Here is a 26,450-nt window from a genome sequence, read left to right as displayed (position 1 = left end):
TTACATGCCATTAGGCTTACTGTAAACTATCCCTTGATGAATTCTTTGCTAGACAATGAGCTTAAGTATCTGAGGTGTCTTCTTGCTTTTACAGTGCAAAGTAGGATTCTGGTGCTTAAATGGAAGTTTGCAGAGCACATAATAGGATGTAGGTAAAGTTACTGAACTACCACATCTCACTTTCAGGAAAGTAGTGGGAGAGATTGTGTCTTGAGAAGAAAAGCATTTTCGAGGTAACCCTTTTAAGATTTCAATTAGTTATTTAAATGTATGAATCATGTGCTTAAATGTATTATTACTTAAACGCTTGTTTCTGAGGCTAGCTAGCCTATAGGAATCCTAACCAGCCACAGGGAGATGTCTTGTTTTCCTGGGACTGGGCCTATTTTTAAAAGAACTGGAGCAAAATTTTTAGATTTCTGATATTTAATCACAGGGTTTGGACAAAGCTTCAGGACATTATATGAAAAATATGATGATTGACTGCAAAAAAAAAAATAGGCAATGAGGACATTCTGGCTCCTGTAAGGATGATTTAGTAACCTATGACAAAATGTACTAAAAATCTTTCACTTTTGCACTGGTTCACTTTAGATAATTAGATATATGCAGATTTATAAAAAATGTTTTCAAAGATAATGATTTTTTCTTCAAAAAGTTACCCCAAAGCATAATTGCTTTGGAAATGAAATTGCCTATGTTTTTAGATTATACATTTATGACACTTTTTAGGTGTTGACTCATGTTACCAGTCTTTTCTAATATTACACCAAAATGTTTGGGAAACAGTCACATCTTGCAATTTTCTGAACTCCAACGTTGTCTTATTTTTCTTTCCAAAAGCAGACTTAAAAGGCAAAAAAATAACCTATGCTAAGAGAATTAGAGTATAATAAGTAGAAATGAATATTACGTAAAGAATAAAACTGACAGAAGTATATACAATTTATGTTGGTAAATTTAAAATACCATAAATCTTGAAATATAGCTGAAAGCTCCATTATATCTATCGTACTCCTTGCTAGTTGCAAATATTTTCATTTTCATTAGTCATACTATACTTGGTTATTTCATATGCACTATTTGTATACAGAATACAGTCCTACACATTGTTAAATTGATGAGATTGTTTACCTTAGAGACTTTAATATTACTTCTGTAGTCTTAGGTCCTATAAATGATGCATGCAAAGTGCTACATTCAAGACCAAGTACATATTCAAACATCCTTTCTATAATCCACGCAGGGGACTGTGCCATCTATAAGGTGGTTGGGTTAATGAAATCATCTTTTATTTTATAGACCTAAGACATTTCATTACTTCTACTCCAAAGATGACTGCAAGCAAAACTAGTCTGTAAAATGTATAAAGTGGGAAGAAAAATAAGATAAAAGAAAACCCTATGGCAGTATTTATTAGGATTGTGTGTAACTCTTGTTTATAGTATGGGTTCTTGATGAATCTGTTTTGTAAAATGTATCATTCTGGAAAGAATAATGGTCTTAGAGTATGAAGACCCAGGTTCAATCCTGACTCTGTCATGATCTAGTTTATATGATCTTGGTTAAGTCACTTATCCTCTCTTATTTTTTATTTTTATTTTTTTTGGTTGTTGTTGTTATTTGCTTTTTTCATTAATTCTAAGATGAGAAAAGTATAGCAGGTATTCTTTGAAAGCATTTCCTTTCCTGTCCCCCACCAGTTCTCTAAACTATGAGTCCATGATAGCTTACCCATATGCAGAGAACCAAGTGCTCCGCTTAATCTTCCAGGTAATAGTTTTAAGAGTAGGGGTGCCTCTGAAAAACAATCTGAGGGTTTTGGAGGGGTGGGAGATAGGAGTTTGGGTGAGGCTGGTGGTGGGTATTACGGAGGGCACATATTGCATGGAGTACTGGGTGTGGTGCATAAACAATGAATTCTGGAACACTGAAAAGAAATTAAAAAAATAAATAAAAATTTAAAAATTTTTTTAAAAAATTAAAAAAAAAAAAAAAGAGTAGGGGTGCCTGGGTGACTCAGTCAGTTAAGCCTCTGCCTTCCACTCAGGTCATGATCCCAGAGTCCTGGGGTCCTGCCCGGCATCAGGTGGTGAGTCTGCTCCTCCCTTTCCCTCTGCCTGCAGCTCTGCCTACTTGTGCTCTCTATTTCTCTGTCAAATAAATCAGTAAAATCTTAAAAAAAAAAAAAGTAGTGGCCCTAGGTTCACAGTAAATCGTGCAAATTATATCATTGCTTGCACTCAGGACTAAAAATTCTGTGGAAATCTATGGTTCAGACATTAACCCAAATGTTGGGAGTTTACAATTTGGATACTAAAATTTTAATTAAGCCCTTTTTATGACTTTTGAATAAGTGGAATTTCTTGTCTTAGAAGCTTTTTCCAGTGTGATGTTTTACATGAGCTTAGAGCTTAGTGTTTGATTTTTCTATTTGACCTCAGATTGCTGCTGTTTCCTACCAGGTGGTTGGTCAAAAGGGATAGGCCCAGTACAGAAAAAGCAAACAGTGTCTCATGGGGTTTAATAATTAATAACCTGACCTGTCATCGAAACGTCCATGGACCTGGTTCCTTCCTAGGCCATCGGCAGGAAGATTTTAACAAGAGACGTCTATATAAAAAGCAACTACTCTTTTGTTTCCAAAACAGGTTTTACAAGTGCATAAATAATGTGCACTGCTCTGAGTCCAAAAGTGCGCAGTGGACCCGGCCTGTCTGACATGCATCAGTATAGCCAATGGCTGGCCAGCAGACATGAAGCTAATTTGCTACCGATGAAAGAAGATCTGGCCTTGTGGTTAACCAATCTATTAGGTAAGGTTATAAGATCTCATTTGGGGAGCAAAGATAACAGATCCCCCCCCCCCCCCATGTCGTGTCCTTCACCTAGGCATGTGACAGCAACTAAGGAAGAAAGATTTCATTATTTGGATTTTACGTCTGGGAAACCTGAAGAATGTGGAAAATTTAAAGGAATTTCTCAATATCTCTCACACGAACTGTGCTTAGCAATTCCAGTGTCTTGCACTGAAAGGTGGAAATGTGGGGCCAGATCGCTTGGTTCATCTAGACGCTGATCTGCTTGATCTTGGATTTCTCTTTCACGCAGCTGACCACTTTGGCCTGTTCTTTCGACATTGTACACAGGCCACAGCCTGTGAAATCAGACTTCTAAAACTAGATTTCTTTGCCCTACTTTCGTAGTGCACCTTCTGAAACTGCTGAATGCCCATGCTTGAGAACAAAAACATCTATCCTCTGTCTAAATGAGCTAACTGGAGTCATCCAACCTTGAACTGGAATTTTTCTTCTCATTTCACTTTTGTTTTTAAGTACTCTTCCAAAAGTTTTTTCTGAGAAACATGCTACCTCATATTAAGGCTGCCTCTTTTTATTTCTTTCTTTCTTTCTTTTTTTTTTCCATTTCTATAGTGCCGGCATATTCATAGGATAAAATTTCAACCCTGTGCAAAATGGAGTCATGCATTTAAAGAATCATCATTTAGAGCAGTGCTGTTTTCATTAGTAGATTTCCCCAGAGAACAGAATAAAACCCGAGGGAAGGACCCTTATGGACATATAAGATAGAAGATTTGAATATTGAGTAAACATAGAATTTATACGGTGCTTTATTATTTGCAGGAGGGATTTCACTAACATTATTTTCTTATTTAAAAACTCCTTCAAGGCAAATATTTTTTTTTCTCCCCACTTTCTAGCTGATGAAACTAAGGAGCTTGGAGAGGAGCACCCTGTTTATCTAAAGTCTTAGCAAGGTTTTAACAAGGTTTGGCAAGATTTTAGTTCATTTCAGCAAGATGTTCCTTTTGCTCACTATGGCTCTGGGGTTTTGCATGGCCACTGCATTTTTTTTTTTTAAAGATTTTATTTATTTATTTGACAGAGAGAGAGAGATCACAAGTAGGCAGAGAAAAAGGGGGAAGTAGACTCCCTGCTGAGCAGACAACCTGATGTGGGACTCAATCCCAGAACCCTGAGATCATGACCTAAGCCAAAGGCAGAGGCTTAACCCACTGAGCCGCCCAGGTGCCCCCGTTACATTTTTTTAAGCCTTCATCCTGAGGGTAGCTGTCTCCTTTTTCCTCAGTGTGTAGACCATTTTGACAACCCTATGTCGTGCAGCCAGAGCTACTGCCTATGGCTGTGCAGGGTTCCTGCCACAGGGTAGGACTGAAATGCAGAAGACATTCCCGGGAAGACCCTGCTCTATGCTATGGCACAATATCCGCTAGAAGGAAGGGGATACCCCTTTTAGTAAGACATCTGTACAAAGGAGGAGGTTTTATCTTCATCACATACAGGGAGTCAAATTTGTCTAGGCAGATGGATTTTTTTTTCCTCTTCCTCTCCTTTTTTATTTCATTTTTAATGTTTTTGTCTCTCGAGGTTTCACTAATGGTTGTTATGTATGTGAGTAATTTATTGTGAACTTTGAGCTTCTTCTGCTGTGGGCTACCGCAAGTACAGCAGCGTAGAGTGGGAGTTACAAGCATGGACATGAACTAGACTGCCTGCTGTGTTTGAACCCAGATCTGCCACTTACTAGCAATATGACCTTGGGCAAGTTACTTGACCTGTCTGGGCCTCGGTCTCCTTTTCGGTAAAGTGTTAATAATGCTAGTGTCTCCTTTGTAGGGTTGCTGTGGGATTATGTGATTACATTAGGTGTATCTCAGTGCTGGGCATATTGTAAATACTACACGGTTCTTCATTGTTATTCCATTTACAGAGTTCAGTGATACTGTTAATTTGATTGTGCGGGTAAGTTCGTATATTCGACAAACATTTGAGTGTGCTGCAGCATAATATATTAGTTTGAAAATGGACTCTGGAATCAGAACGCTTGAATTCAAATCTCAGTTCCACCGTTACCAGCCCTCTTATACTAGGCAAGTGTCTTAATGCAATGTGCCTCAGTGTTGTTATCCGTAAAACGAGTATAATACTAATAACAACCTCATTGTTTGAAATTTGAATGAGATCCCCAGCTCTATAACAAGATCTAGCACATTATACTCAACTAGCTGGTAAGTACTAACTATTTCAATTAACTGTGTTTCAGACACAATCCGTTAAGTACTGGAGAGGAAAATAGTGATTGGGAATAGAATACCAGTTCTTATAGGGCTTGGAATAGATTGAAAAAGAAACATTTTAAATAAGGAAGTGAATAAATAATTCATTAATTAGACTTGTTTTTTTATTTTATTTTTTTTAAAGATTTTATTTATTTATTTGGTAGAGACACAGCAAGAAAAGGAATACAAGCAGAGGGAGTGGGAGAGGGACAAGCAGGCTCCACACTGAGTAGGGAGCCCGATGTGAGACTCAATCCCAGGACCCTGGGATCATGACCTGAGCTGAAGGCAGACACTTAATGACTGAGCCACCCAGGTGCCCCTAATTGGATTTGTTTTAAATGTTAAAAGATATAGGTTGCAATAAGAATGTAAAAAGAAGGAAGTAGGAATTGAGAACTGAAGAATAATTAATAGCCAGACAAAGCATGGGGAAGAGCCCAAGTGGAAGGAATGGCATATGCTGAGATAGGAAGGAGTTTGGTACCTTGGAACTGAATGAAGACTGGCAATAACAGCAGTGATCAAGAGGGGGAAGAATTTCATGTGATGTTTGGGGGCTGGTTGCATATTGCTTTGAAGACAGTGTTAAGGAGCTTTATACTTTATTGTATGATCAAGGAGGAGCCTTTGAGATTGTGGGAAAGATTGTGATTAGAGTATAGCCTGATTGTGTAGGCATGTTCCAATGTCCCATGATTTGTCATCAAAGGCATTTCAGTTGGTGAATGTGATCATTTACAGAGCAGTTTGATCAGGGTAAGCAGCCCAAGACAACCTCAAAGAATAGAGAGTCAGTGTATGTGTGTAATGGAATGATCCTTGGACCAAAAGCCAGGAGACCTGGCTCCTAACTGGGTGTCAGGAGACCTGGCTTCTGATTCTGGCTTTGCCACTCAGTAGGAAATTTGCCCAGAGTCACTCAGCTATCTTTTTTGGGCTCTGTGTCCTCAACCATAAAATGAAGGGCTTGTGGATGATCTCTAATGTTCTTTCCAGTTCCAGAAGTTTAGGTTTCGAAGAAATCCATCTCTTCAGACCCAGTTTGAGATCATCAATATACATAAACAAGGAGCAAGTAATTTACATAAGTGAATACTCTTTCTTTTAAAGAATAAGAATAATTTTTTGGATGCTGGTAGTTGGTGACAAAAATGCAACTGATGGCTTGTGAATTTTTCTCAGAAAAGGAATCTAGATATAGTCAAGATATAGTCAAGTACAACCTTGCATTGACTTCAATTCATAAAAGTAGATAGATAATAGCTTTCAAGTGAATATCCTCATGGTAACTTAGGAAGTAGACCAATAACTTGAGATTATTTTAAAGTGGTAAAACATATGGAGTTAAGAAAATACACTATGTACTAGAATGGTGAAAATAAGGAAGGGAGGAAAAACGTATATGTTTACATTAGGAGATATTTTTATTATACATAATAGATACGTTTAGAATTCACATAATTTAGAAATGGAACCATGAAAGTAAATTTTAAAATTATTTATTATTGACCATTTTATCACTTCAAATATTTGCAAATGTACATTGTGTAACTCTCTTTCAAGTCTTGTTTTTCATCTACTTGAAAGTTAGAGATGTTTTGAAAATAGTTTCAATGTTGATACTATCTCCATGTAAAGTATCTGCATTTTTTGGATAGTAGAAATTTATATACTAAATTAAATCTTTTAATTAGATAATGATGTGGACTTACTTGTGGAATGGCTTTCTGTCTCTTTTTAGTAATACTTGATTGGAATATAACTTTTTTCCTTTTATGTCTTTTAAAAGGAGTATTAATGGTTTTCGAAGTTCATGTATTTCTGGTCCTCTACATAAAATGTCAACTGGAATATGTAGTTTCTTAAGAAACACTCAATGTGTATTCAGATTTTTTTGATAGATAAAAATGTTTGATAGAGAAAAAATTATTTCATTAGTTCATAGACCAATATTCACATTCATGCCATATATGGAGGTATGACACATAATTTTCAGGTGCTATATACTTACTTAATCAGTCACAATAATAAATACCACTTTACATTCTTAGGTATAGAATTAAGGCAACAATGGCAAATTTTTAAATTAAATTCGTATATTAGAATATTAAATTCCACCTATGTTGTGATAAATTAACTAGTTAAGATGAATAAATAGTTATGGTAGTTGGGATTTGTTTATGAAATAGCACACCAACTTGATTCATGAGAAGATCATCATGTAATGCTTACTGTCTACTCACATATCCTTGGAGATATCTACTAATCTTGTTAAAAATAGTCTTTGTAGTCCACATACGTTTTCCAGTGGCTAGCACCACGGTGCATTTTATGACCAACTTTCAGAAAAGACAACAAATGAATCCCAAAGACCCCTTTATTGTTACCTATGAAACATTTCTCTGGCCATTGTCCCCTGCTACCTTAAATGTATACATTTCCACATTATTTTCAGTCTTCTGTTTTGTTATTTTTGTTCATGAAGTTGCTATTGTCCATTTATTATTTAACTGTGCCCTTAGGACATATTTGAGTATCAAATGATTATACAAATAAGTCTTGGGGAGACATTTAATTGTTACTTTGACAAAATAGCATGTTCTTAAGTTTACAGTCCTAGATTATATAGTCCATCATGAGGCACATTATGAACTTCATGGTTACTGAGCGAGTATTGAAGATTGCTGTTGACTTAACTTTTAAATGAATATACTAATGTAAATAATCTCAAATTGTTTATTTCATCTGTTGTTTCTTTAATCATTTGAAAATAATGGTCTACCTTTATTTTCAATTAGTATTTGCTTAATAGCACTATGTGAGCCATATAGCAATATATTTTTGAGAAAAGATTTTAGTTACTAAGCATCAAAGAAATTGACATTGTTTTTAAAGCTTATGGATTTTTAGAATGTAAGTATATACGTATTTGGATATATGGACTTTGAGTAAATCATAAAATATATTACAAATTAATGTTCAATTGATTTAACTTAAATTTAGAAATGCATCATGGTAATTGATACTATGTTGATTTACCCTTTGTCTGACTTTCCCATATGCACAGAAAAGAAAATCCATTTGTGATATGCTTAATGTAATCAATAAATAGTATTTTTTAAATTCCCGTTTTTTAAAAAATTAATCATATTTCAGCATTAACCGGTTAAACACCTGTTTACTGTAGTTGCTGCTGTCAAATGCAACTGCTTTCCAATAAGTTCAGAACAGCTTTTCTTCCTTCTTTTTCCTAAAGCCAGTTACCAGATCCTTAGCCAGCCGAATTCTTGATATGGACAATATAGATATAGACAATAAAAATTGATATAGACAATAAAAATTCCTTAGGAAAGTTGGTGTCTTATGCTAGTTCAAAAGTTTAAAGCATCAAATTTATGTTCACGAGTTGACACCTTTCAGAGATGTAATGCCTCATTTTTTTTTTTAATATTTTATTTATTTGACAGAGAGAAACCACAAGTAGGCAGAGAGGCAGGCAGAGAGAGAGGAGGAAGCAGGCTCCCTGTGGAGCAGAGAGCCCGATGTGGGGCTCGATCCCAGGACCCTGGGATCATGACCTGAGCCGAAGGCAGAGGCTTTAACCCACTGAGCCACCCAGGCGCCCACCTCATTTTTTTTTTAACCCAACTCTTCCAACAGAAACATCTTTGTCTTTTCTTGATATTAATGCCAGGTAGATACTTTGAATCAGGGGAGAGCAGGTATTGATCTAGGGCTTCCGGATATAATGAATCATTTCCTATCTCCTGATCTTCAAAACCCTGAATAATCTGAGTTAAGACAGCAGAGGAGTTGCTTTGAGTTCTCCAATTAGAGAAATATACTGGGATCGAGAAGGGCACTTGAGTCTGCAATAGAGTTGGGTCCCGTCTGCATCTGCTTAAGAGATAATATACACCAGTTTTCTTCGGCAGGGAATCAGGCCACCCATCAGAACATCCTGAATGACTTCCTCAGCCATTCTCCAATGTACACAATGGACTGCTCTTCAGTCTTTAGCAACAGTATCTTTAGCCCCAAGTGGTTTTTGTTGTTGTTTTGGAAAGGTTTCATTGGAGTTCTAGAAAGAAAAAAAACACAGAATTAGGGAGACTGCTTTATTATAGAAAATAGTCATTTGTGTATTTAGCAAGTATTTGTTTAAGTAGCCAAGCATAGTGGCTAAGAGCATTAGTCTCTAAACCTAGATATCATGGGTTAAAGATCCAGATTTACTAATTTTAAGAAAATTACTTAATCTAATACCTCAATTTCATCATCTGTAAGATGGGTACCATAATGGCACCCACTTCACAGATTGGTGATGAGATTAAAAACATGAATACATATAAAGTGCCTGGCATACAGTTGAACCTCAAATGTTAAACAGCATTATTAGATGTTACTGTACCTTTAGGAACCTGTGTTTAGTACTGCTAACTTACTGGGAGGAAAACCTTCTTTCTCAGCAAAGTAGAAGATAAGAAGGATTCTTTTTCCAGGTGGATGCAGTCTAAAACACTATCGATTAATGCTTAATCCTTATGGAAATTATGACAAATGCATACTTCTGGGAGGAATGTACTGATGTGTATAAGCATGTGTGCTGATTTAGTTACTTGACAAAGTATTTCAGGCAGATCTTTGTTTCATATGATTGGGCCCCAGCATTTTATGAGAAAGTGACTAACCACAATCTTTAACCAAATTCCCTGATCTTTGTCTATTGGCAAGCTGTCAATCATGACTAAATTGGTGATATGAAGATCAAAGTCCACGATTATGAACTCAAGAAATAAAGATATTACTTCTAGACTGGGCTAATTTTTTTTTTTTTTTTTTTTAAGTAGGCTCCATGCCAAGCATGGAACCCAGCACAGGACTTGAACTCACGGCCCTGAGATCAAGACCTATGCCGAGATCAAAAGTCAGAGGCTCAACCAACTGAGCCACCCCAGCACCCCTAGACTAGGCTATTTTAGATAAACCTTCAAGTTAATAGTCTTTACACTCCAGTGTGGGTCAGTTGGTACTCCGAGATTACTTAATTATATCTAGTCATTGCCCTATGTTTTCTGAAACATACCAATAACGTGGAAGGACAGACTAGGGAAGAAGTGGTCCTACGATTCTAGAATCCTACTGCATCTGGTGGTTATAATCTAATTTGTCAAAAGAGTTACACAATTCTGATGAAAGAATATCTGGTTTTGCCTAACAGAGATATTTAGCTTTTTATAATGTTTACTCAAGAAATTGTAATTAGTGCTTCATATAACTTGCTCTAATGGACTTGTCATGGTTCAATTGAGCTAACCTTATGTAATGATTTTTAAAAACTTTTTCGTAATATTAATGTAATAAGAATGAGGTAATATATAATTCTATATAAAGATTATATTGATCTCTTACAATTATAAAGTATGTTTAAAATAATTTTATGATTTTTTAGATGGAAAATATGTTACATATGAAGATTAAAAAAACTCTCCATCTTGCATTTTCCCTTCATTTGAGGCAGTATGTTTCAACTATAATGTAACACTGTCTGTTTTAGCAAAAAAAATCCACCTTTTGGAGCTATAAAATATACAGAATTGAAAGCTGACTCCTAATATATGTTTCATTAGATACAGATGTTTAATGTGAATTCTTCAAGTAGTCATAAAAATCAGAATAACTAAAAATTGTCAGGTATAATGCAAAAAACAAAAATCATACCTTTTGGTAAATTGCTAATAACTTTTTAATGAAAGGCATTTTTCTTTTTATACTTTACGAGTTCTTTTAAATTCATTGTAATCATCTTGTCACTTAACATTATGAATAGAATCTTTAAATTGCCATGGAACATTACAGAATACAAATACCTAAGGCCTTTTTCAAATATAGAGAATCTTATAAGTAATTTATAAAGGAATCATTCAGCAACTTGGAGTAAAATCTACCTTCTTTACCTTGAAATCTAATTGGTAATTTTGAAAATATTTCTAACATTTACTTTTCATACTTATTTCCAAAATAACTTTCTTCCCAGCGAATGCAGGCCAATAATATGGTGAATGCATAATGCAAATTTTGTTGAGCTGACTTTTTTTATCCTGAAAATATTACTTTCATTCCTGAATTAAGTTGAGCTGTATACAATTTTAAAATAATAGTAGTTTTGTATAGGCTACTTCTGTGGTGAGTAGTTAGAGCTACTATGTTTTACCACCTGCAGAAGTCATTATCTTAACTGGGGGCTCAAATGTGAAGTATCCAGTGGGGGAAAAAGAACATTTTTAAAAAGATAATTTTCTTTCCTTCTTTACCTGCCCTTCCCCCAAAACAGTCAAAAACAAAATTCAAACAGATATTTCTTGAAATCCAAATATATTATGTATCGTAAGTTGAACTTTAAGCCAATAGTTTATCTGTTTTCCAGTTGGGTTATATGTAAATGTTCATGGGCTTGAGCTGCATGCATTTTTTTCTTAAGATAAAAGCTAATCCTATAAGATTCTCTGTCTAAAACTTTTTTTTTTGCTTGAACTTAACTACGTTTTACAAAAATAGTATCCAACATTTTCTCAAAGTTTTCCAGTAGTTTGTTTCTTCATTTGTAACTTTACATGCTCAGTGAACACATTTTCTAGGTGCCTACCAAGTTAACAACATACGTAAATCTGTAGGAACACTCGGATACACACACACACAGACACACAAACACAGTATGTCCCAAGAGGTTTGAGGAAGACAAAACTTTACACAAAACATATTACTAGCAATAGAAGAAGTTTGATAAGTTGCCAAAATGAGTGATGCCCTTGAGTGCGGCCATATAGAAAAGAGGTCAGTATCCACTGGAAAAATCTCTTTCTGGATTTCTGATGAAAGGAAAGAGAGAACTTGGTCAGGTAGATATAAGGGAGGAGAACATAGTAGGCAGGGGCCATGCCAGGAAGAAAGTCATGGCAGTAGGATTGGGAAGTCTTGCTGGAGGAACTCTGAAGGCAGGGCGCGGACCAAGAAACTGGGGGAGTATAAGGATGTTAAATTAGAAAGTTGAATTAGAAGCATAAGGGTCAGTCTTTGGATACGTTCAGGTGGTTATATTTCATATTTTGGGTGGCAGAGAAGACTAGGGACTATACAATGAAGAAGAATAATGACCCAATGAGGTTGGTGTTTAGCAATCATAATTTTAGCCATGAGTATGATGTGTATTGGAGAGAGAAGTCGAGGGTACAGGGAAGAGCCATTGTTTTTGTTGTTTAGGTATGTTTTTGAGGTTTAGGTATCAAATCATGAAAATTTTTGTTAAGATTTTGGTACCAGAAACAGAAAGAATCATGAATCTACAGGATTTGTGACTAATATGTTATAGGAAATTAAGCCAGGAAAATAAAATATGCCAAAACTTAGAAAATTAGAGTACCAGGAAAAGGAGAGATCTTTGGGAGAAATGAACTTAAGGAACATATGAGAAAAAAACTAGTTGGTTTATAAAGCTTAGGGCAAAAAGGAATCAGGAGTGACAAGTATAGGGTAGAGGGTTTCTTTTGGGGGTGATAAAAATGTCCAGAAATTGTTTGTGGTGATGACTGCACAAATCTGAATGTACTAAAGGCCACTGAATTATACACTTCAAATGGGTGAATTGTAAGACAGGTGAATTATATCACAATAAAGCCATTACAAAATTAAAGGGATATTATTTAAAATTAAAGGGAAAAATACAAAATATTTTTGGGAGAATATAAGAAAGAAGACAACCTTTAACTGGTTAAATGTCAGGGATAGACAACTGTGAATAATGTTCAAATGAGCAGTAGTGGAAGCTGAGTGGTTTGGGGAAGAGAGAAGAGCAGAGATGAAGCTGATAATCTGCAGTTCAAAGATGGTAGTAAGAAGACGGAATCATGAGAGAGGTAGACTTTCTTTCAGAGTTTATCTCTTGTATTGGTATTACCTGTAATATCTTAATCAGGAAAACAAACTCAATAGAACTTAGAAATGTGATTTATGCATTGGCCAAGCTAGTACAGTTGCCAGTGGTGGCTGAATTTTGATGTACCTTCCTCCATTTCAAATTAAAGAAAAGAGAGTTTTGGTGTCTTATAACCAAAGACATAAGCAAAACACAGAATGCCTGTTCTGCTTTTGTCTTTGCCTTGCTGCCCAGAGTAACTAAACAGGCTATTGAGGATGAGAACTGAATGAATATTGGAGGTCAGATTGTGCAATCATTGACAAAACTGTTTGGGTTTCATTGACTGGTTGGTTTTTATTCCTCTTGATTGCCAAGTGGTGGGATTCTCACGTAGGATATCATTTTGCTACTTTTACCGTGAAATAAAACTTTAATGCAGTTGAAATTATGTTATGAAAATATAAAATGTTGAGATTCTGCTGCCAAAGGAAAACATAAAATTCCAAAGAAACCATTCTTTTCCTTGAGTTCCCATCCCAGATATTTGCAACTCAGCTGGAATAGAAATTTTGGTCATAAAAACTGTGTCAAATATGTTGGCATGAATGTCAGAGTTGCACTGGGTAATGATTGTGTTCTTATAATGCTTCTCTTTGTTACTGCAGGGAAGGAGATTACAGCAGAAACTTTTATGGAAAAATTGGATAATGGTGCCTTGCTCTGTCAACTTGCAGAAACTGTTCAGGAGAAATTCAGAGAGGGCATGGATGCTAACAAGCCTCCAAAGGTAAAAGATCCCCAGGCAAAAATCATTCAGGGAGTGGATTTCACTTGTAGTTGCTTATGAACGGAGTTTAATTTTAGTATTTTGTTGTCAATGGGCGTCTTAATATGTCTGTTAACAAAACACAGAGGGTACATTTTAATTAGACAACATGTTATTTGTACTCTGATTACATAAATTACATAATCCTTTCAGTAAGTCTAATTAACTAGAAGGTTGTGGAAATTGATGGTATCGATACAAAACAAGGACTGTGTATAAACTGGTTCAGACTGATTATTGATTACAAATTTAGCACAGAAATATTTATGTCATCAGGAGATGAAAAAAAAATCTGGCCAAGAACGGTTTACTAAATAAATCTTTGTTTCCAAATAGATCATGGTATATTATTAGAATAAAGTGTCCAGAGTGTATAATTTTTTTGTTTGTTTTAAATAAGTTCTAGCATTGAACTAAGTCCTTTGGACAAATTTTTTTCTGAGTGCTCAGATTTCTTTTCTACATATATTCTTTTTTTTTTTTTTTTTAATTTATTTATTTGAGAGGCAAGAAAGAGAGATAGGGAGAGAGCATGTGCTGTGCACATGCACTCTGGGCTGGAAGGGGGCAGTGACAGACAAAGAGGGAGAGAGAATCTCAACCAGACTCCCCACGGAGTTCAGAGACCAAGCCGGGGTTCAGTCCCAGGACCCTGAGATCATGACCTGAGTCGGAATCAAGTGTGGACCCTTAACTGACTGAGCCACATATGTAGTCCTATATATTCTTTCATGATTATTATAAGCACATAATGAGAGTATGGTGCTTGACACTTCTTGAAGGAAAGAGATAGTTGACACTTTTCCTAATTTTTGATAGAGAAGGAAAAAGGTAAGAAAAAATCAGGTTAAAATAATGTTGAAAACAGCTTTAAATGAAACGAACAAGAAAACTGAAATCAATGAAATGAGTAAAGGAGTAAAAAAAGATTAAAAAAAAAAGAGTGAAAACCTGCTGCTCTCGCTGCTTGTGTTCTCTCTCTCTCTCTCTGACAAATAAATAAATTTTAAAAATATAGGAAAAAAAATAGAAAGAAAGAAACTGGCCTCTACTTCAACTTACCAAGGAGAAAGCAAACCAAAGAGGAGGGCAGTTTATATAGAAGGTTCACTGTGAAATAATTCGTAAAGGGATAAAATTGCTGGGCCCAGATTCTTTGGAGAGTGTTATGTTAATTTGCATTGGTCCGAAAACTTCCATTTGATTTGCTTATTGTTAAGAATAGTGACCACTGGGGTGCCTGGGTGGGCTCAGTGGGTTAAAACCTTTGCCTTCAGCTCAGGTCATGATCCCAGGGTCCTGAGATCGAGACCCACACTGGGCTCTCTGCTCAGTGGGAAGCCTGCTTCCTCCTCTCTCTCTGCCAACCTCTCTGCCTACTTGTAATCTCTGTCTGTCAAATAAATAAATAAATAATTAAAAAAAAATTAGCGACCATTGCCTCAGTGTTAAGGTCTTAAATCCTTCATAGTAACAAAGAATAAACAACTCTACAAAGGCTAGTGTAAGGTTTTCTGGTTTCAGAGGGTTATGAAGGGGCGGCGGGGGGCGGGGGCTGGGAGGATGAGGAACCAGGTGGTGGGTAATAGGGAGGGCACGTACTGCATGGAGCACTGGGTGTGATGCCAAAACAATGAACACTGTTATGCTGTAAATAAACAAATAAAAATAAAAAAAAAAAAAAAAAAAAAAAACAGAGGCTGAGGGGCACTGGGGTGGCTCAGTCAGTTAAGCATCTTCCTTTGTCTCAGGTCATGATCCCAGGGTCCTGGGATGGATCTCCATGTCAGGCTCTCTGCTCAGCTGGAAGTCTGCTCCTTCTCCTCTCCCTCTCCCTCTCCCTCTGCCTGTTCCTCCCCGTTTGTGTTCACTCTCTCTCTGTCAAATAAACAAATAAAATCCTAAAAACAAACAAACAAACAAATAAACCCCCTCCCCACACACAGAAGCTGAGATCCCCAAATAGAATGTAATCCTAAAACCCTCAAGAGCAAGTCAACCCCCCAAAGCATTAGCCTGTAATTCGAAGGCTTACGTGTTTTGAGCACGTTTTGCTTGGGTTCCAGTTGTGTTATTCACTAATGAGACATGTCTATCCTTAGTTTCCGTGCCCATAAAGTAGGAGTAATGATTATGCATATATACTTTCCAGAAAGCATTGCATGAAAAATAATAAAGGGAATATAATAAAGGGAAATAATAAATATTATTTCCCTTCCCAATGTGAAAGATTTAAGAGCTCCCGAAGAGAATTTTTGATTTGCTAGAAGAAACTAGAAGAAAAAGATAAGTACTTTGTTAATGTTCATAGTTAACATGATATATACAAATAGGTTGAAACTTTGCCCTAAATCTCTGTATGATAATATGTAATACTGAGAATAGTTATAGATCAAGATTTTGACAGCTGTTTTTCCTTTGAAACATTCATTTCAAATTATATCATTTTTATAATAAAACTATAAAACATAAAAAGAAACAAATTAAGCTTTCCTTTTAAAGTAAATGCAGCAAAGTTTTATTAAACTCAAAATAGTTCCTTGACCCTAAGCCATTTGTTTAATTAAATATAAAGTTCAAATTTATTCTGATCATGATAAATATATTCTAGTATAAAAACTCAATTGTGGTAATTGAACAAATATAGATTTAAAAATACTCTTTATGACCTCACTTTCAGTGCTCAAAAAATCAAGTTTAATCTGAGTTAGAAGTTGACACAATTACTCTTGACTGAATTACCTTCTGTGTCCTTGGCAGAATTATATATTTTACAACTTACTTCCAACAATATGCAGCTTAAATCAAAATAGCATGTGTCTTACTATATGAAAAAAAATTCAAAGAAGGGTAGTTTTTCTTTTTTACATTTTATGAGAAATTTTTCAATAGATGAGAAGCCAAATGGCCAATACTTCACAGCTATTATGGGTCATTAATATAATTTTGTCGATCCATTCAGGTTTGACACAAGCATTTTCATAAGTCCAATATAATTCTGTTTTCAATCCATCTTTTTTTTTTTCTAAGATCTTATTTATTTATTTGACAGACAGAGATCACAAGTAGGCAGAGAGGCTGACAGAGAGAGAGGAGGAAGCAGGCTCCCTGCTGAGCAGAGAGCCTGATGTGAGGCTTGCCTGAGCCGAAGGCAGAGGCTTTAACCCACTGAGCCACCCAGGTGCCCCTTCAATCCATCTTTTGTCTAAAGCAGGAATAGACATTAAATGAAATTGCACATTTTGATATTATTAAATTTAACTTTTAAACAAGAATAAATTTGCTAAAACCCACATAGGTGTACATTGAACATTTCCGATAGAAAAAAAGGAGGCTTTCAAATTCTGTATAAATAACGTGTAGGCTACAGTATTTGTTTGTGTGTGTGTGTGTGTGTGTGTAGGTAATTCTTGTCCAGCTGTGTGTGTGTGTGTGTGTGTGTGTGTGTGTGTAGGTAATTCTTGTCCAGCTGGGCATTTTAAAATCTAGGAACAATAGTGGTAGAGACAGATAACTTGGTCAACACCTTTGATGAATTAGAGAAACTGTTACAGTTAGGGAGATGTTAAAACAGAATTACTATTAAGAAAATCAACTACGGGGTGCCTGGGTGGCTCATTTGGTTAAGCGGCTGCCTTCGGCTTGGGTCATAATCCCTGGGTCCTGGGATGGAGTCCTACACTGGGCTCCCTGCTGGGTGGAGAGTCTGCTTCTCCCTCTCCCTCTACATGCCCCTCTGCCTACTTGTGCTCTCTATTCCTCTGTCAAATAAATAAATAAATAAAATCTTAAAAAAAGAAAAAAAGAAAGAAAACCAACCACAAACTGGATCCCACCTAAAGTCATATCACAGGAAGCCCTTTGTAATTCTCTCCTAGCACTTAAATTTCACCCACTTTGTTCTCACAGCAATATTTTTACTCTTCCTGATTGATCTTTAATTTGGAGACTCTACAGCTGTGTCAACACATTTGAGCAAGGAAGTTATGCCTGGTATGTGTGAAGTATGTCCATGTTAAAAGGGACTTAAACACTCCTAATATTTGCAAGTGTATTTAATAAAGACATTAGACAGTTTACGTATTTAATATTTTAGTTATAAATCCATGAGTCATATCCTATTATGGCTTGATAAAACGCTGTGAATGAAAATAGATGATATCCTATGATTTTTTTTCTTTCTAGGTTTCAATAGATAATAGAAATAGACTCTATGTTTTTAGCTATTAGTAGTTAATCCTATCCTTTGTATTTTCTCACTTCACATGGAAACAATGCAGAATTTTCAAGAAATTAGGCAATAGTTATGTATATGCTTTTGAGCCTAGTCTACAGCAGTTTAATGTATAATCTGATTTTGATTAGTTTAAATGTCCCATAATATGATCAATTCACTCTAACTACAAATGTTAATATTGCTGGAGCGTAGGACCTTAACAGGCAAAAAGCTAACCCAAACTATCTTTCCAATATCCTATTGGGATGGGAAAACCAAAATAAGCGATAAATCCAAGGTCAGATTTTATGCTTTTTGACCCTTAGTTACCTGACTCAATGTTGGCATCTCCAATCAAGACAGAATAATCGTTACATTGATGTATGACCTTTCACTTCCTAGTCCAGACAGAATTCAACTCTATGAACCCCTTGTTATTGTGTATTTACTCTCTTCTTTTTCTACCAGTCATGACTTGCTGATTTGTGTACAAGATACTCTCAAGGATGGGGGCATCAACGTGGTGTGCGACATTCAAAGGGTTCAACTCTATTTTTCTCCTAACATTCCTTTCTGTTTGTCTCATTTATCTTGAGAGTCCCTGCCCCAGACATCAGAGTTTCCCTGGGTTCAGAGCTTCCTTTGAGTTCAAAGAGCCCTGGGTGGTTAGATCAGTTTTGAAGCACATGAAGGGAAAAGCCAAAAAAGAAGTTCTGTTACCTAGTAGAATGCTACATTATGCTCTAAGGAAGGAACTGAACATTCACCATCTAAATGTAGAATCCAGTCCTTGTTTGGGGAAAGAACACCCTAGTCAGATAGAATGTCCATAGGACATTTGCCCATCAAGAATATCTAGTTCTCTGAGCTGCAAGATAAAGCTACCTCAGGATATTTTACCATCCAGGAATTAAATAAAACATAGAGATTAGAGTTTTTCCCCTCAAAAATCAATAGCACATTTTGTTTAGAGAACATCTTATCAAGACTGATTTCAGAGAAATCCAGAAATGTGTTTACTGCTGTTACCTCTGACAGAACAAGAAAGTGTGGTAGAAGGGATAAAAGGTTTTTCTTGAAAATCACAACTGTGACTAGAGTCCTCTGTATCTGGCTATGCAACTAAAATAATTGTGTATTTCTTAAGAAATTCATGGTTTTTAAATGCAAATATAATGTTAGGACTAAGCCAACAGAGTGAGTCATAATAAATGGAGAGAATACAGGTGTAATGATGTGGAAATAAATGATTTTTTATGGGTTATTTTGCTGCCTGGGACTGAGGGGAAAAGAAAAAAAAAAGAAAAGTTAGTAATAAAGTCCAATTCCTCAGGATTTAAAAAATACAGATATCTTCACGTTTTTTAAATATATAAAATTTCCCAGTATAAAATTCATTCCCCTGTCACCATTTCTCTAAGTTCTTGACCACTGGGAAAATCTTTCATCTTTTAGTCAGAAACAATGAAATATCTTTCTGAGTTTTTTTTTTCCCCTCATGGGGAGTGTTTCTCTTCTGTCCATCTTACAAAGTTATGCCCAAGTAGGGTTTTAATACATAGCAATAAATGTCGATGCATCATATAGAATGATATGAAAAGGAGCTTGACTTTTTCTCTCTACCCGTAATCAACTAGTCGTAGGAGACTTGAGATGGGACTTGACTGGGTTGCTGTATGTGTGTGCTAAGGAGCACAAAAGCAGCAGGATGAAAAAGTAAGCATAATAGGGAGTGAATGATGGACTTACGGAATTTACACGAATCTTAAGGCCTAATTGAACTAGTGCCAAATGTGAGAGATAGCTCTATAGATGATAGTGTATTGCTAGGCACAACTGAAAATGTGGCAAATTTGATCATCTGGTTCTAATTTTGTAATGAACATTTCAAGTTCCATGATCCCTCATGTCCCAAGATGGAGATTCAATCTTCATCAGACAATAGCAAGCTAGGAACAATTGCATGGTGTCCTTTACAATGAAGGCAGTGTTCCTACAGGGCTCCTACTACTGGACCCACAAACCTCATTTAGTTAGCAAAACCTCCATCCTGGGTGATTTATCTTCTACCCTCTGGAGTGCATGTCTGTTATGAAGCTGTCTGGTGTGCCCAGTTTTCCTGCTCTGTAATGTCAAGTCAGCAAAATACCATGATCTAACAGAAAAATGTGTTGTGTGATGTTGACATGTTCCTATCGGTTACGTCGCAGAGCCTGAGCTGATGTACAGGATAGTAACACACTTCGGTTATTTTTGTCAAGTATATGCAAACAACTTCTGGAATTTTCTATTTATTAGGATTAAGAAAACTGCATTTTTCAGACCAATAAATGCATGTTAAGTGTTAGGATATTTTTCTTTAGCCTTTTTTTTTTTTCAAGGTCTGATGTATGTATTTTGAGAGACAGAAAGCATGCAGCGTGCATATGCAGGGGGAGGGGGAGGGGCAGAGAGAGGAAGAGGATCTCAAGTAGACTACACGCTGAGCATGGAGCTTGACATGGGGCTTCCTCTCAGGACCCTGAGATCATGACTTGAGCCTAAATCAAGAGTCGGGCGCTTAACCTACTGAGCCATACAGGCACCCTTAGGGTATTTTCTAATACATATTCTTCAGTGGAAACACACATCTGGAACAGAAACTCTGACTGAAACTGTTACTTCATTATAATTTCCCTGCTATTGCCCAAATCTCATCCGTCTTCTACATTGGCTTGAACTGAATGGAGATGTGATAGAAATCACTTTCCTTGCAATGTTCAGGACATTGAACTGAGTTATGATATTTTATCCCATATGTTCGGGAATAAAAGTTACAACAGTTGCTTATATTACGCTTGCCAATTACTCATTCAGGGAAAGATATAAAAATAACCTCTAGATGTACAAAGGTACAATAGTCATAGTGTAATTTAGGCTTAGGTCAAAACTCCATCTGTCACTTGATCTCCGTAAGGCACTTCCCTCTCCCTAATGCATAGCAAATTATTTAGGTCCCTTTAAAGATTAGAAGGAAGCTTTACAGGAAAGGCTTGAGATCTTTACTCCTTTCATTCAATGGGCTCTGTGTCTATAAATCGGCTGTAGTCTAAGAACAGGGTCATCAGAACGATTTTCTCTCATTTTGTTGCTGTGGCTCTTTCTAGTATACAAATCAAGAACTTAGGACGTTGCCTTTCAATTTACAGCTAAAGGCCCCATGATTAATAAACCATAGTCAGATCTCCTGTGGGGCCGATTATTCTAAGAGATTTGATTAGCCTACTTTGATTCTGGCAACCATGTCCACCTTGCCTATGCAAGTGAAGGGTCACCGTGCATTCCTGCCACCCTGAGAATCCTCATTCACATTAAGAAGAGAAAACTCCTGTCACCAGCATCCTCTTTCTGGAGTGAAAAGTCACATTAGGAAATTCTGGAACATTCCTAACCAACCTGTTCTCCATATCTTAGTTAAAAAAAACAAAAAATAGAGCCTCTTTGGGCCCCGCCGAGGGACCCTGTAAAAAGTAGGCTTAGATGAAGTACACATTATCAATTGCATGCAACATTTCTTTTCCAAGTTTTAATTCCTTCCTCTATATTTTACCAAGTGGTTTCTGGCCTTTTAGTGGCATTTAGTGTGCGCTAGCTTTGCATCTACGTTTGTGTTTACAAATCTAGCAGACTATTAACAGGATCATCTGTAGCTATCCGTGTTAACACACTGAATTCTAGTTAGTACAATTAAAGTACATTAATTCTGCCAAATCTAAAATTACATCTTGCTCTCCTCAAACCAACACCCTTAAAGTCGATTACACAAATAGTGGAAAACCCGGGCATAATACACTTAGTGACGCTCAAGATTTTGAACATGTGTAGAGACAGTGTAACCAGTCAGCTGGGAATTCCTGGATTGGCTAGGAGTTATGCTGTGAGATGGATCTAAATCCCCTGAGCCAGGCTGCAATATTTTGGTACCAGGTGGAGATCATCAGCTCTGACTATGGCTAGCTGAGATTTTAAGGGCAGAGCGATGGTTCCAGGAATGTCCAGGTTAATTGATACTCCTTTCTTATCCTGGTCGAGGAGAATACCAGGGGTAGGGGAATCTACTATGTACCTTCCCTACTTCCTGAGAGGGAGTTCCCAGCCTCTCCTCCCCTCTTCATATCTCTGCCCTTCCCCCAAGATAAGAATTTAGCTCTTTCTCATTTGGAAACAGAAACTGATCAGGGGACAGGAATTAAGCAAAGGACAGGAGCCAACACCAAATGCAAATCATGTTATTTGAATTCTTTATATCACAACGATTCTGTGGAACATTCTTCTGCATCCAAAAGCTCACATGTAAAAGAAACGTGATCGATTTCTCTAAGGTAACAGAATTTTTGTAGATTTCAAAATTCATGGTATTTATCAATGATGATCTATAAGGCTTAAAGAGAATTTCCTAAACTATTAAAAAGATTTGTTTGGCTTAATCATGCTAAAAGAAAGATTGGGTTATCTTTCTATTCTCCCTATGAAAATATTTCTAAGTTATTGTTTATGAAGAGGCCGTCAGAAAGCATAGAGCCAAAATCTATAAGGAAAAGCAAAATAGTGTTCTGTCAGGTGGTTAATTAACTAAAATATTATGTTCCTTTTGTGCACTTTAAATGGTTCTAGTGTTTCTCATCTTTTATTTATTTATTTTATTTTATTTATTTCATTTATTTATTTATTATTTATTTGTTGTGCCTAATTCCTTATCTAATTTTATATTCATAATCTTGTATTCGTTTTCATAAAAAGGATGCCAAAATAGTGCAAGCTTTAAAGCTCACAAAAACAGCTTATTCTCCAAAAAAGAATGTTAGTTTCCCATTCTGGTTTTGTTCCAGTATCAGCCTCAACGCCAGTTCCAAATATCTCATAGTTTTCTAATGCCCAATGCCTGAACTTTACTCTCTGATGCTAAGGAAATAAAAAACAATAGCTTTGGAAGACCAAGAATTTATAACAAATCCCAAGGTTATAAAACACAGATACTTGGGCAGTCACTTCAGAGTACCACTGTCAGAATGAATCATTTGAACACCTTTGGAGAGCTCAGCCAAGCAGAGTGGTTAATCGTGTGGACTCAACAGCCACACTTCCTGGGTTTAAATAATGACTGAACTGTTAATTAGCTTGGGAAAATTACTTAATTTCTCTGTGCCTTAATTTCCTCATTTGTAACATGCAGCTAATGATAGTACCTAACTTATCAGTTGTTACGGAGGCTAGATTTAATCTACATAAGCACTGAGTAATACCTAGTATGTGTGGTGCTCATTAACATGAAGCTATTAAATCCATTTATCATTTCTCTCAGGTTTCAGATTTTAGCAAGAGGGAGTCTGATTAGTGCGATTAACGGCCGACTCTCTGGCCAGGTCATGACCTCACCTTGACTGACATGTTCTAAGACTGAATAAAATGAGAAAGAGAGATCATTTCCTAAGGAAAAGGAAGAGGGATCTCAGAAGAGTGGAGATGTTTTCAGTGATCATACCATGTAGGTAGTACTGGCCTCCATATTTATGGTTTCTCCATCCATCTGAGCACCTGAACCATTTTGTTATGCTTTTATCCCTTTACTAGAAGCTAAGATCTTCGAGAACATGGTTAATGTTTTATTTGTATATAGGTCTATCATAAAATCAGGGGTATGGGTGCCCAGGAGATATGTTTTTGGATGAATGAATGAAAGAATGAATGGCCCAATATAGATATTTACTTGCAGATCCAGAATGCTGTTGTTAGTGAATTTTAGCAATTCTTGATTAGGAATCATGACGACTTTTATTCTCACCAAGTTTGAGATTTCTCCCTCAGTGCTGGTATTTCTTCACTCAAAGGTCTTTGACGTTCAGAAACGTAGAGAACAAAGCTGACTTTTAGGTAATAGGGAAAATGGAATTTTAGGGTGGTTCAGGGAAAGAAAAAGAATCTGAGGACATTCGAAGTGCTGACAAGAGAATGGCAAAGTAAAATAAACCATGGAGGTCTAAATTAGTAAAAGAATTCTGGAGGCTGGTCATTTAGTTAATTGCAAATGTAATTCTATAGTCACAAGATATATTATTACTTGAGTTCAGAGTGTTATCTAAAGGCAAAAATGATGACAAAATGAGCATATTAATATCCAAATGTTTCATTCCATTTGAGGATTATATTTCAAGACCTGTTTATAGTGTTTACCATGGTTCCAGTAAAATAAGAATTGGATGAGTGATAACTAGTGGTTCTATGAATTTGTTCATCATAGATAATTAAGAAAAAGGATAATTGTAGGCCTTTTCATGGAATAAGTTCTCAAGAGATACCTTTGACTTGAAACGAGGTTTTACTACAATAATTAAGGGTTCTGTCTTTCAATTACTGAAGGAGCTGTAAAGATGAAATCACTGGGGAGGGTGTTTTCTTTGCATCTTTTTCTCAATAACTGCCCCTTTTGTCCAATAAAATAGTTGGTGAGTGAAATGGGAATATAAGAACCATTGTTTCTTCTCATAGCCCCTAATTAGCCATCTACCATAACACTCTTTAACAACCAAGGAAAAAATACAGTTTCTATAAAACTGCAGGAGGGAATCAGAGAATTCCAGTGTGTAGGAACAATGAGCAGTAAATGTTGCTACTGGCTTTCCAAAAATGTGTTATTTTATTAACTAAGGGATAACTCAAAAAGGAGATGAAAATGATCATGGAGTATAGCAGGTTCATCATTTCAGCAACCTTTAATATAGAATATTATGAACTACAAATATTTTATGACAACTGAGTCTTTTCTTACATATGTTGTTTTAAAATTTGAAAGATGATTGATGAGTACATATTAGGAACAAGAGATGATGTTATTTACTGTGAATATTTATATGCATATGTGTTGTTGGTAAGAAAGGTAGTGATGCAAAGGTAGACCACAGTCTCCTCAAGGAATTTACTCTCTATTGGGGAGAAATAAGATGGATGTGTTATTACATAGGTGTGGAAATGAAAGTCACAAAATACTTAAAAAAATTAATTTTAAACAGTCACAGGTTAAATAAAAGAGAGGCAATATTTTATCATGTGGTTGAATTTAGAACAGAACTTAAAATATGTAGTAGTTTATGGAAAAGTTTTTATAAACATAGTTGTTTAAAATTTTTTATTTCGAGTGTGTGTCATCTACTTCCTAATCCAAAAGACACACCAATTAAAAATAATACCTACTTCATAAAATAAAATGGCTGTGCACACATCTCAGTGCCCACTATGCTTATTTATGAGGCTGTTGCAATGATTTAAGTGGGTTTCAGTATATTAATTTGACCATTCCTGCTACCCATACATTATCATTTCATCTTTTTCCTTTTTTATTATCACAAAGTCAAAATTTTAATTAAATATTCTCATTTGGTCATCCTTAGTAAATCATAGAAGAATTGCCACTGTCCCTCTTAGATAACTCTTTCGGCGAGTGGCCGAGATAGCCACTGTCTAAGAAGGTGGGCTGAGGATTTGCATACTTACAATTATTTGGACAAGTGTACAGGTTCTAGCTAAATGGATTATAACCAGGTGCAGAGCATGGAATTAACCTTTGCAAAAAGCCCTCATGTTTGAGATGGTTTTCTTTTTATGTATAAAGAACCAAATGAAAAGAATCAGAATTGTTTTAGAATGTCCCTCAAATTCCAAGAGAATAAAATATCATCACCCATTATCATGTTTGGTTCCTTGCCTGTTTGTTACAGACCAGTAGTTGTCCACCTTCTTACATGAGCGAGAGGAGGTCATTTTCCCACATTCTAATGATCTTTACATATCAGAGCTCGCTTCTGATGAGCTAGGCAATGCAGGAGGGCATCTCAAACCCCACTCAGTACTCTGCTCAGAATCCCCGCATTCCAGAGTGAGGGGGAGAGGAGAAAGACTAGGTGGCAGCATCTAACCTAGACATTTACCAAGTGCCAGAGGCTACAAATGTATGGGAGTCTGCTGATAAAGGACCTTGCTTCAAAACTACTCAGCAGTTCTTTCCTTTCAAAGTTAAAACTGTAAGCTATTGTTGGGTAGTGTAAATAATGGTTGCATTCGAAGCATACGAAGCATAGGACTAAAAATAAAGCATGTTGAACTGAAACTCTGAAAGCATGAAAAAAATTAAAATAAATTCTGGATCAGAAGAGGAACACACACACACACACTCACTCACTCACACATTTTTCATTTACATAATTTCAAAGCATCAGCAGAGCGTTGCCCCTGAGCGAAAAAGTAAACCTGATGGAATTTTTCCACAGTGACATCATCTCTCCCACTTACAGGCTCACATCCTGCATTTAACCACATGCAGGCACACGGGCAAGGAGTGTAACTGGGGAACTGTTTT

The 26,450-nt window shown here is 36.2% G+C and overlaps 1 protein-coding gene across 2 annotated transcripts in view; it reads left to right on the top strand.

Moving 5' to 3' along the window:
- GAS2 (growth arrest specific 2) overlaps nucleotides 1–26,450 on the top strand; it is a 128,751-nt gene that overhangs the window by 6,260 nt on the left and 96,041 nt on the right. The window contains exons 2-3 of one of the 2 annotated variants that reach the window (XM_046016172.1): nucleotides 2,652–2,816; nucleotides 13,685–13,806. In XM_046016172.1, coding sequence (XP_045872128.1) covers nucleotides 2,672–2,816; nucleotides 13,685–13,806 — 267 coding nt within the window. In that variant the 5' untranslated portion in view covers nucleotides 2,652–2,671. Of the gene's footprint in view, nucleotides 1–2,574; nucleotides 2,817–13,684; nucleotides 13,807–26,450 lie in introns of those variants that run through there. The other variant, XM_046016171.1, reaches the window with a different exon arrangement.

This window comes from Meles meles, chromosome 8 (genome assembly GCF_922984935.1).
Source record: "Meles meles chromosome 8, mMelMel3.1 paternal haplotype, whole genome shotgun sequence".
NCBI classification, from domain to species: domain Eukaryota; kingdom Metazoa; phylum Chordata; class Mammalia; order Carnivora; family Mustelidae; genus Meles; species Meles meles.
This window is presented reverse-complemented; position numbering and strand designations above follow the sequence as displayed.